The 11,267-nt window shown below is 45.1% G+C and overlaps 1 protein-coding gene across 2 annotated transcripts in view; it reads left to right on the top strand.

Moving 5' to 3' along the window:
• Nucleotides 1-1,554: 1,554 nt before the first annotated feature.
• The window catches only part of NRG2 (neuregulin 2), a 195,169-nt gene continuing 185,456 nt past the window's right edge, over nt 1,555-11,267 (top strand). The window contains exon 1 of one of the 2 annotated variants that reach the window (XM_070374447.1): nt 1,555-2,543. In XM_070374447.1, coding sequence (XP_070230548.1) covers nt 1,847-2,543 — 697 coding nt within the window. In that variant the 5' untranslated portion in view covers nt 1,555-1,846. The remainder of the gene's footprint in view (nt 2,544-11,267) is intronic. The other variant, XM_070374445.1, reaches the window with a different exon arrangement.

The raw sequence follows: 11,267 nt of genomic DNA, 5'->3' as shown, positions 1-11,267 counted from the left end.
GGCCAGAGCACACCCAGAACCAGCACAAAGTGCTGAGGATTGCTAGGGCAGAGGCTTGGCTCCCAGAGGATTGAACTGACTATGTAGAAGGAACCCATGAAGAGCCATGCTGGAGAGTTTGGACTTTACTCCTGAGGGCAGTGGCATGGCCAAATCATATTTATATTTTATTTTTAGAAGATCACTCTGGCAGTGGTAGAACTGGAGGAGAGTGATGAGGTGAAAAGTGTAGAAACCGGTTAGAAGGCTTTGCGGTGGTCAGGGAAGAGATGAGGAACACCTGCACCTCAGGTATTCACACAGAGTTGCAAAGGAACTAGATAAATGTTTTTTTTTGTTTTTTTTTTTTTTAAGGTAGGGGCTTTTTAAAAGGTAGGGATTTTTTTTAAAAAGGTAGAGGCGAAGGACTTAAAGGTTGGTTGGATAAGGGATAATAAAATGAGACTGAGGGTCTTACTGTGCTGGGTTGGCTGGCCAAGTATAAAATGGTTCCCTTAATAATTACATGGAATTTGGAGTTGAGTGGGAGAAATAATGATGTTGGCTTTGAGTATGTTAAGTTTGGAATGTCTCTTAGCTAGGAGGGAAAGCTCTAGCTCCCTCCTCCCTTTCCAGAATAGCATTCCCAGCTCAAGTTAGACGTCCTCCGTCCTCCGGCTGGTTTCCTGCAGTCCTCAGTCGAGGATAAGATTCTCTAAGACCTTACTGGAATTCCTGAGCTCCCGTATCCTTCAAGGACATAGCTGGGTATTAAAAACTCTCTGGATCCTTAATGATAGAGTGAGAAAGGATCCTTAACTTGCTTTTTAAAATCAGATGCTGGCTTCAGTGAAGCAAACTCTCCTGCCTCTTGCAAGCATCGATCTTTGAGAAAGAAACCATTTCCTGTGGGGGTAGCTCTGGCCCTGACCGTCTCTGGCTCTCAGGTTGGCTCCCAAGAAGCCCCCACCTCCTTAGGGAGTGGCTTTAAGGGGGAAAAAAAGAAGAAGGTAATGAGGTTGTGTAGCATGCAGCCTGGTTCTGCCTGGCTGCTGGAGAAAGCCCAGAGACTTAGAGGCTGGACCCTCTGTTAACCACCACCCCTGGTTGGGTGGCCCCAACGCCTAGCCAAGACTCCATATAGCCTCAACTCTTCCCCCAAATGACGGGGCTGGGATCCTCCCCAGCTGACTCGAATCTCCAGCCACTCAGCAGGCGGTGGAGGGCCAAGCCCGTGGGCTCAATTAGGGACTGGCCCCTAGGGTCCTGCCGGGGAAGGGAATATACAACCCAGGAGGCAGGTCAGTCACCCGGGCCGTGGCATCTCCCTGGCTCCCACAGCCGATGTCCAAAGGTAGGGTACACCCTGTGTCCTACTCCCACCTTCATAGGACGGTACCAGAATCTGCTACCTCTACCCCGCCCTCTGCTCACGCACTACCCCCACTGTCTTGCCCATAAATCCCCAAAGCACAGGGTAGCACGATTCCTCCCGCTTCCCTGCGGGGCCTGAAGCTGGGCACTAAAGCAGTGCAGTCCCAAGCTTCCCCTGCAGAAGCCGCGCTCCCTACTCGGTTCGGGGGTAGAGGGGGCGCGAGAGAGCAAGTGGGAGGACGTCCCATCCTCCGCATCCTCCTCCCGGTCCCGGCGCGCAGGGTGGGAGCGCTGCGCCGCTCCGCGCTGCGCATCTCGGCCCGCTCGCCGCCTGCCCCCATGCCCTAGCTGGGCCACCTCCCCGGGCCGCCGGTGGAGGGCTACTGGGCGCTAACGTTACGCTGTTTCCGGTTTTCCAGCGGGCTCTGGTTTCCCCTCCCAAGGCGGCGGCGGCGGCGGCGGAGCGGCGGAGCCCCCCAAATGGCCTGGCCAGATGCGGCAGGTTTGCTGCTTAGCGCTGCCGCCGCCGCCGCCAGTGGAGAAGGCTCGGTGCAGCAGCTACAGCGACAGCAGCAGCGAGAGGAGCAGCAGCAGCAGCGGCAGCAGCGGCGAGAGCGGCAGGAGCAGCAGCAGCCACATCAACAGCAGCAGCATCTCTCGTCCCGCTGCGCCCCCAAAGCCGCGGCCGCCGCAACAGCCGCAGCTCCGCAGCCCCGCAGCCCGGAGAGCCGCCGCCCGCTCGCGAGCCGCAGCCGCCGGAGGCATGAGGCGCGACCCGGCCCCCGGCTTCTCTATGCTGCTCTTCGGTGTGTCACTCGCCTGCTACTCGCCTAGCCTCAAGTCGGTGCAGGACCAGGCGTACAAGGCGCCCGTGGTGGTGGAGGGCAAGGTACAGGGGCTGGCCCCGGCCGGCGGCGGCTCCAGCTCCAACAGCACCCGCGAGCCGCCCGCCTCGGGTCGGGTGGCGCTGGTGAAGGTGCTGGACAAGTGGCCGCTCCGGAGCGGGGGACTGCAGCGCGAGCAGGTGATCAGCGTGGGCTCCTGTGCGCCGCTCGAAAGGAACCAGCGCTATATCTTTTTCCTGGAGCCCACGGAGCAGCCCTTGGTCTTTAAGACAGCCTTTGCCCCTCTCAACACCAACGGCAAAAACCTCAAGAAAGAGGTGGGCAAGATCCTGTGCACTGACTGCGGTGAGTTGCCCCCTCTCTCTGCTGGAGAAAGGGGGGAGGGGCGAGGTGGTGGAAGATGGGGGTGGGGCGGGAGGTATCTGCAGGTGCCCGGGCCTGGCAGCGCCCGGGGCCGCTGGTGAGGGGTGGGGGTGGGGGGTGGCGGGAGAACTGGTGGTGGGGCTGCCCCTGAGCAGGGCTTTTGGAATGGTGGGTGACGGGGTTGGTATTGGGGAGAAAGAAGATTAGGCTCGAAGTGTGCCAGGGCTGGGGGGCGGGGGGACGCGCTGGCCTGTGCCAGCAGGGATCTGCGGCTGATGTATGGCATGTGGGGCTGGAAAGCTGCCATCATAGCCCAGTAGCGGCAGGAAAAACGGAGAGGTCCGCGTGTTGCTGGCCCGAAGCTCAGTGAGTCAGGAGTGACCCTCGGAGGCCTTGCCCGCTCTGCTCCCAAGGGCCTGCCTTGCCCAGGCTGGCAGGGTCTGCAGGAGCAGCTGGGCAGACTCCCAGGCTGTGAAGGCCTCCGCTTACAAGTTCTCCTAGGGAATGATGGCCCCCGCCCCCTCCTTCCTCTCCTGGGCTTCGGGCTCAGCTCATCCACACCGCTGGCTGGCGCAGGCAGAGTTGGACTTTTTCTGCTACTGTTTTCTGTCCCCCATGTGGTTCAGGGTTTTGTTTTGTTTTGTTTTCCTCCGTCGTGATTGCTTGTCTTTGCTGAGCTGGTTGCACAGCCCTCTCTTAACCTCCAGTACTAGTGAGCAGACAGCTGTTTTGGCTGTTTCTGCGAGATCTTCCTAGGTCAGTTGCTTGTGATGACGGGTGAAATAGAGTAACTTCTCCTGAATGCTGGGAAGTTCAGCTCTGACATCTTACCGCGCAGGATGTGTTGACTGCATATCTCATCTTTATGATGTTGGGTGCTGCACAGGAATGCAGGTGATGAGAAACAACACTGAAGTCTGTCGATATGTGCAGCTGGGAATGGAGTCTCCCATGTCAAGAGTCAAAGAAATGTCAGTTTAAGATCTTTTCCTCTTTGTCCCTGAATCCAGTAATTACTTCTCAGGAAGCTATTTCAAACCAAACTGTGGCTGGACTGGAGTGTTTGGTGTTAGCCTGTCTTGTGCTTATTCATATTGGGGTTTCATTTCGTCCCAACTGAAGCTGAATTTGATGTTTGCAGTGTGCGTCTGAGCTGTGCAGTCACTGAATTGTGATAGATACCCTGGTCTGTCATAGAAATTGGTATATTTACTAGTTTACCAACTGCTTCTGAGTAGTGTAAATAAGACTGAGTAGCAAAGAATGTGTAACAGCTCAGAGGAAGTTTTGCTGCCCTCATCTTTCTAGATCAATGCCTTTGACTTTTGGAAGCTTCTTTTCTACCGCATGTCCCCCGCCCCCTCCCTGCCCCTGTCCTTCAGAAGACAAATTTTAATTTGTGGTGGGACTATATCTAGGTATTATGTTAAACTGTGATCACTTTAATCAGAAGAATCTTGCAGTGTCTTAAGGAAGAAAGAAACTTTTGGTGATAACAACAGTTTCTGTCTCTGACATTGTTCTGAGGAATATTGTTGACTGCTCTTTAATGTTGGTTTTATGCTCTGAAACATTTTATGATAAGTTGAGACCAGTTAAGAATTTCTAATTTTTTATTCTGTTAAGTGATTTTTTTTTTCCCCCTGAGATTCCTTGGGGGAGCTGTGGAACTGTATTATGCAGCGAGAAATAGATAGTAAAAACATTTATTGAACCTTGTCCAAGGACAGCTTCTGTTTGGGTTTTCAGTGAGTTGCTCCTGAGTGAGCACTGTGTACATCACCACCTAATCCCCAGCTGGTGCACCAAGCCCCAGTGGTCATCATCCCCTGTCTTGCTCCTCTGTTCCCCCTTCTTCCTTCAGTTATACCTTGTTTGTTTTAGTGAGTGTTTAATAGCTTAATAGTTGAATGTGGAGATCATGAAAGACCTCGGGGTCAGAAATATAGTCCACTTTTAGGTTGCGATCATCTCGTAAACATAGCATGTGTAATGTAGTTCTCAGAAAGGTAAATTTAGGGCTGCAAGCACTGCTCATGAGAAGGCCCTCACATCACAGATTATCAAGGGACAGGAACATGTATGGGAGTAAACATTTTAGAATACAAAAATTTTTGCTTTGAATTGATGGTAAATAGATACTCATCAGGTTGGGGGGAGCTTTAGGTAAGGAGATTAGAAATTAAAGGACATTTTCTGGAGAAAACGTGTGGAACTGGTGATAATATGACAGAAGAGCATAAACTGCATTTTCTTATTTTCTACAATGTTTTTAAAGAAAACATGCACTAGTAATGGTATATTAAATAAGGAAGCAAATCCTTTTAACTAACCACAACACCTTCCTTGTGTTCAGCAGGAAATAACTAACAAATTCATTTTCTGTTTTCTATGTCTAAAGAAAACCCTCTGGGCCAAAGGGTCATTGGGAACATTTTCTCCTTGGAGCAGATCTGCCCATTGCAAAATAGGGAAACTGGCACCTGGAAACTGTCATCATGGCCATTATATTGAGCAACTGTGGTTGAATTGTTACTTTGTTTAGTCAGTTTCAGCTCTGAACTGTCTGGGTTCTGGGAGGTATGGTTCCTAGGGAGATATTTCAGAAAGCTGTATTTTGGTGGGCCAGGATCTGGGGACAAGGTACCCTATGGAGAGATGAAGGTCTTCACAAGTGAGTAATTTTACCACAAGTATGAAATGTTGACTTGAAGCCTGTGAAATCCTCCTGGAATAGCAGTATTTGCCAGAGGCCTTTTTTATAGATCTAATGTGTATCATTCATCCCAAATTACTACCTCTGGTGGTAAAGAGTGGAGTAAAATCTTTGCATTTCTCAGAAGACTACATACAGGGATGTGTTTTCTGCACCTTCTGAGGGAAGGACAGGAAAAAGATTCGAAAAGGACTCTCAGGGGTTAGAAATTCTGTACAATGCTATGAAAGCATCCTGTTCTGCAAATAGTCCTGCATTTTTAATGATGGTTGCATATATTTTGGCTTAATCACACCCTTTCTTGTTGCTCTCCTATATGTATATGGCTTTTAAATTGTTTCATTATTAAATAGATGCAATAAATATAATTTTTTTTTTAAAGAAAAATCATTCTTCCTTTGGGGCTTTCTGAATTGGCCTTTTCTTCCAACATATAGTGTACTTTGTTGTTAAAGATAGAAAAGGTGTATTCCTAGGGATCTTTATGTTCTTTAGAATAGTTTAAATTAATGTGGCACTCAGATTCACATATTAGAGCAAGGTGGTCCACAACATTCAGTATAGCAAAAGCAACTGCATATTTTTAAAATGCTGTTTATTTAAAGAATCTTTTCTTCCCCAGCCAGCTGGAAACCCAGCTGTGCTGCAGCTAGAAGATGGGAAAGTGAAAGTAGATTAGAAACTGACCGGTCCTAGTAGTGAGGACAGGCTTGGTTATAGATTTAAGGGTAGAATTATCATTATAATGTCATTATTTCTTTCAGTGGCTGTGTTTCTCAGCCGATAGGGATTCTTGGGGCAGGAACCATATCTTATCTTTGAGGTCTTTCTCCTTTCCTGCCCTTCAATATTTGGTACTGCCCCTGGTTTACAGAGGGATTCTCATAAGTGTCTTTTGAATGGGTGAAGTCAAGTGAAGTTCAAAAAGCAGGCCTCCAGATTAATACTGAACCAGTCTTATTTCTCCTATCTGTGACACCAAGTCTGGTGCTGAAAAGCTGAGTTTGATGATAAGCCCATACCTGTCGCTATGGGAACCTTTTTTTCTTAAGGAGTTGTTATCAACTAGAGTACTTAACCACAATGTGCTTAATCATTATGCTGATTAGTGTTAATGGGATTTGTGGAGAATCTACATCTTGTTGGAGAAGACTCCCCCTTTTTTTTAGAGGGCAGTTTATCACCTCCCCCAACTCCCATGTCTGAACAGAAATAACTATCAGCTTGAATTAACAAAAGATCTGGGAGCTAGAGGGGGTGGTATATTAACTAAGTAGGTGACTAACTTCTTCTTGGTCCCAGTGCTCTTAACTATCTTTTATTATCTGGGATATTTTAATTTCATTTTCTAATAGCAAACATGTCATTAACTTTTCTCTTATAAGATTTATATATAGTTTGAATATGTAAAACCTTCATATGGCTCAAAATTTAGAAAGCACACAAGAATATACAGCGAAAAGTTTCCTTCTTTTCCCCTGTCCTCAGCCACCCAGATCTTAGGCAATTATTACGTATCTTGAAATGTGTATTTCCCTAAAAGCAAAATATTTTTCAAAGTAATCTTGTATTTTTTCTTAACAGATGGAGAATGTTAATTTTTCCATTAAGTCAATGTTATGGTAAATTCTTCCCCAGTAGTATATATATAACTTTTTTTTAAACCTAATTCAAGATCTCAACCAGTATCCTGCCTTACAAATATAACCCTAAGGTAAGGAATAAAAATACCAACTTATTTTTCAGATACTTTGCCATTAAGAGGTTTTCCATGACAGTGCATTTTGTGAGTGAGTCTTAATTGAGATGCTCAAAGGAAGATGCAGAGGTTTGTCACTGAGCTTTAGGGCAGCAGCTCTACTCACATAGCAGTTGCTGCTGTTTGCACTCTTGGTAGGTCATCTCACAATAGTGTCCGTGTGGGAAATCACATGATCCCATATATGGGTAGAGAAAACTCCACAGTGCCTGATTGCTTTAATTCTCATTTAGAAGCCAAAGACCCCAGTTGCTGAGAAAGAATTTGATTTTGACCATATTCGTGTAAAGCTGGTAGGAATCCACAGTGAATGGGCCACTCGAATACAATCTTGAAGTACGTTTAAGGTAGCTGACTTGAATGTAGTGTTAAATTTTCAGAGGATCAAAGAATTGCCATTTGGAAAAGTAGGGTTTAAAGCAAATATGCAAACCTAAACATTGGGTATTCTTAACCCTCTAAAGCCTGTTGGCTTAGTGGCACACGGCAGTTAGTGGCACAGAACACTGACTTGGAAAAGGAATGATGATCTCAGTATCAGTGAATTTTCCCCTGTGTAGTCTTTGACACTTGTTCTTAGAACTTTCTTTTCAGGATCTGAGGTGTTGTTAGTATAATTTACGCCAAAAGTAAAAGTAATTTCCCTCCAAATTTTGAGTTTGGAAGGATGTGTGTGAAATGGGGATTTTTGTCTTACTTGTTTCCTGTGAATTAATCCTTCCCACTTACTTATTGGAATATGTACATTGAATTTCAAGAGATGATATAGGGAACTCTTTAGAAAATTGGGACAGTAAATGAATTGAACATTGGGCATTATGACAAGTTTGGAAAAATGACTGTCATGTGAAATTCAAGTAGACTCCTTTAAAAACAACAGTACACATGGATGATCTTGGTGAGCAGCGTTTCAAGCAAGCCTGTAGGAACTGAAGCAAGCCTGGAGGATGATTAAAAGGCTTTAGTATGACATGAAAGAGGATGTGCTGTACCCACATCAAGAGCTGGGAAGCTTTTGCCAGCCTGGGATCAGAAGACAGAGAGTCACACTGACTGAGAGCTTTTGGTGCTAATCAGCTGTGATGTTTTTGGTAATTATGAAATGAGGTTGAGTTAAGGAGCCTTCTTGCTCTGGCTAGTTGCTGCTGGCAGAATGTGGCATGCAAGCTCCATTCTACAGTAACATTCCCTTCCTGCTCTGTACATGCAGTGAGATCCAAACAGCCTCTCCAGGGACCTTCTCTGGGACAGAGCCTGTAGCTCTTGTCTGTGCCTCAGCTCAGAACCTGATTGTGCTGCTTGCCTCCTGGGGTGGGGCTGGGGGCAGTTAACATTCCATTTGCCCTTGCCGATGTTTCCAGAGTAGCAGAGACACAGGTATCCTAGAGAGTTTCCTTATCCATTAGCACCACAGACCCCCAAGATGTGATGTTCAGGTTTCTTTGTATTCTCTCTTCTGAAACAGAGTCTCTAATGGTTCTCTTTTTCCTTTGTTTCCTGCCTTGTACTGAGGACTTTGGCTTCCCCACCTCTTTCCCTCACTCGTCTGTTTGTACAGATTGAGGATCTGTCTGTCCTCTAGGCTAGGATGTTTTACTTGGTCTTGATCTTGATGTTGGTCCAAACAGAAGCCAAGCTGAACTAACATTACTTAGGATTGAATGAGAGTAAGGTTACCACATGGCTAAATACCTGGTCCAGCCCATGGGAAAGTCAGGACATTATTAATTTGTGACAGTGATGCAATTTGGTATCCTAGAGGTTGTATTATTACTAAAAGAACTTCCTTTCATTTCCATCTTTCAAGTGTTTGCTTCAACAAGTATTGGAATGTATGCTCTGTGTAAAGAACTAGATACTTTAGGGGAGCTACATCAGACACAGTCCCTGTCACCAAGGAGCTTATAATCTAAAAGTACAAAGATGTAACAGTAATTCAATCTAGCATATGGTAAATGCCATAAGATATACCAATGTAGTGCTTTTGGAAGGAGGGCAAGAGTCATAAAAGAAAGATTTGGTTAGAGGATTAAAGTTTCTTTGATAAGTAGTTTGAGATGGGATTTTAAGAGTCAGATAGATGAGGTGGAGGTGGTTTATGGATAGAGATGAACTAATTGATTAAATCAATTCCTATAAGCAGAATAGCATTCTCAGTAGCAGAGGGGCATGTATGTAGTATACAAAATAACCAGGAAGAAAGGGACAAATGGGCACAGGATCTAGAGAGGTAAATTAGAATGATATTTCCACCCACCTTGAGTGCTAGACTGATGAGTTTATTTGTAATTATGGAAGTAGTACTTGAAGGCTTAGGTTAAAAGCAGCTCAATAATGTGTTGTAGTTTTCAGTAAATGAGTCTTTTACATATTTTTTCTTAGTACTTCACGTTTTCTGGATGCTTTTGTAAATGGCATTTTTGTTTAATTTTGTTTTCCACTTATTCATTTCTGCTGCTGCTGCTACTGCTGTTAAGTCGCTTCAGTCATGTCTGACTCTGTGCGACCCCATAGATGGCAGCCCACTAGGCCCCGCCATCCCTGGGATTCTCCAGGCAAGAACACTGGAGTGGGTTGCCATGTCCTCCTCCAATGCGTGAAAGTGAAAAGTGAAAGTGAAGTCGCTCAGTCGTGTCTAACTCTTAGCGACCCCATGGACTGCAGCCTACCAGGCTTCTCTGTCCATGGGATTTTCCAGGCAAGAGTACTGGAGTGGGGTGCCATTGCCTTCTCCTATTCATTGCTAGCATATAGAAAAAAATTGTTTTTTTTAAATTCATTGCTAGCATATAGAAAAACAATTTTTAAAATATTGACTTTGTATCCTGTGACCTTAATAAATTCACTTATTCACTTGAATAACCCTTTTAGGGGGGTAGAGTTACTAAGGATTTTTTTCTATGTACATGACTATATTGTCAGTGAATAAGAGACAGCTTTGCTTTTTCCTTTCTAATCTGTTTGCCTTTATTTCTTTTTCTTGCCTTATTCCACTGGCTGGAACTGCCAAGTATAATGTTGAATAAGTGTAATGAAAATGAACATCCTTGTCCTATTCTTTGGGGGAAAACATTTATAGACTTTCACTATTAAGGATGTTAGCTGAAGGTTTTTCTTCTTTTAAAAAGAAAAAGTCTGCTAACTATAGTGTAATGACTGAGAGTTTGTGCTGTACAGCCAAGTGAACCTGAGTTCAGAAACCATCTTGTACATTTTGTGACTAGGTGATGTTGGGCATATTACATTCTGTATCTCAGTTTTCTATAAATGGTGATAGTGATTGCTCATAATAGGATTGCTATGAGTATTAAATGAGATAATGCATGTAAAATAATTAATACAGCACTTGCTCAATAAGTGTTATCAACAAAATCTTCTTAACTTAGACCAACGTGAGCAACTAGTAAGTGAAAATACTAAGTTCTGGAGGACTGGAGGCAGACAAGGGGAGAAATTTTTAGTGACAACTGTATTATATCTGTGGTCTCATTGTAGGGAAGCCCATGAGACTCCAGGATATGAATGCTGGGCCTATGGAGGTCCCAACTAGACTACAAATTTTAATGTGTCCATGGGTCTATGTAGTCAATTTTTTGAGAAGCCCATGGATAGAAACTGCTTTTCTCTGTTTCACCAATGGGAGGACTAAGACTCAGACTCCAAATTGACCCTTTCAAAATTTCATCATGCTTGTGGGGTCAACCAAGGGTTCACATTCAGGAGTCCTGCCAGGCTGCTCTTTTACTTTGACAGGTCTTATCTTAAATTGTATTGTTAGGAGGAGTTGCTGAAAGTCCCTGGAAAATGGCTGAAAGCGTCCTTTTTTCTTTCAAAGAAAGCAGGTTCCTGATTCATCCTGATTTGATTTGGGGGTTTCCAGAGTTGGGGATGGGTTTACACTGAATCATTCATACTCTTTCTTTCCTTGTTTCTACACTGGGCTGGGCTGGGTCTGGTGGCTGTCTTGGGTCAGAGAGGGTACAGGTGGTGGCATGTAAGAGGTGGCATTTGGGGAGCTTGTGGGGTTTAATTTTAATTAATTAATTGATGTGTGGCACCCATTGGAACCCATTGGAAGTATGAAGCTTTGCTTCTTAAATGTTTTAGAACAAAGACTCTGCATCCTCTAAATATCTGCTGGGTATTATTACCCCTCAGATCCTAGACTGGCCACACATTCTTGACCTCAAGAAGTATTGTTTTTTCTTATTCTTGGACTTTTAGTGTTTAT

This window comes from Bos mutus, chromosome 7, assembly GCF_027580195.1.
Source record: "Bos mutus isolate GX-2022 chromosome 7, NWIPB_WYAK_1.1, whole genome shotgun sequence".
Classification (NCBI taxonomy): Eukaryota; Metazoa; Chordata; class Mammalia; order Artiodactyla; family Bovidae; genus Bos; species Bos mutus.
This window is presented reverse-complemented; position numbering and strand designations above follow the sequence as displayed.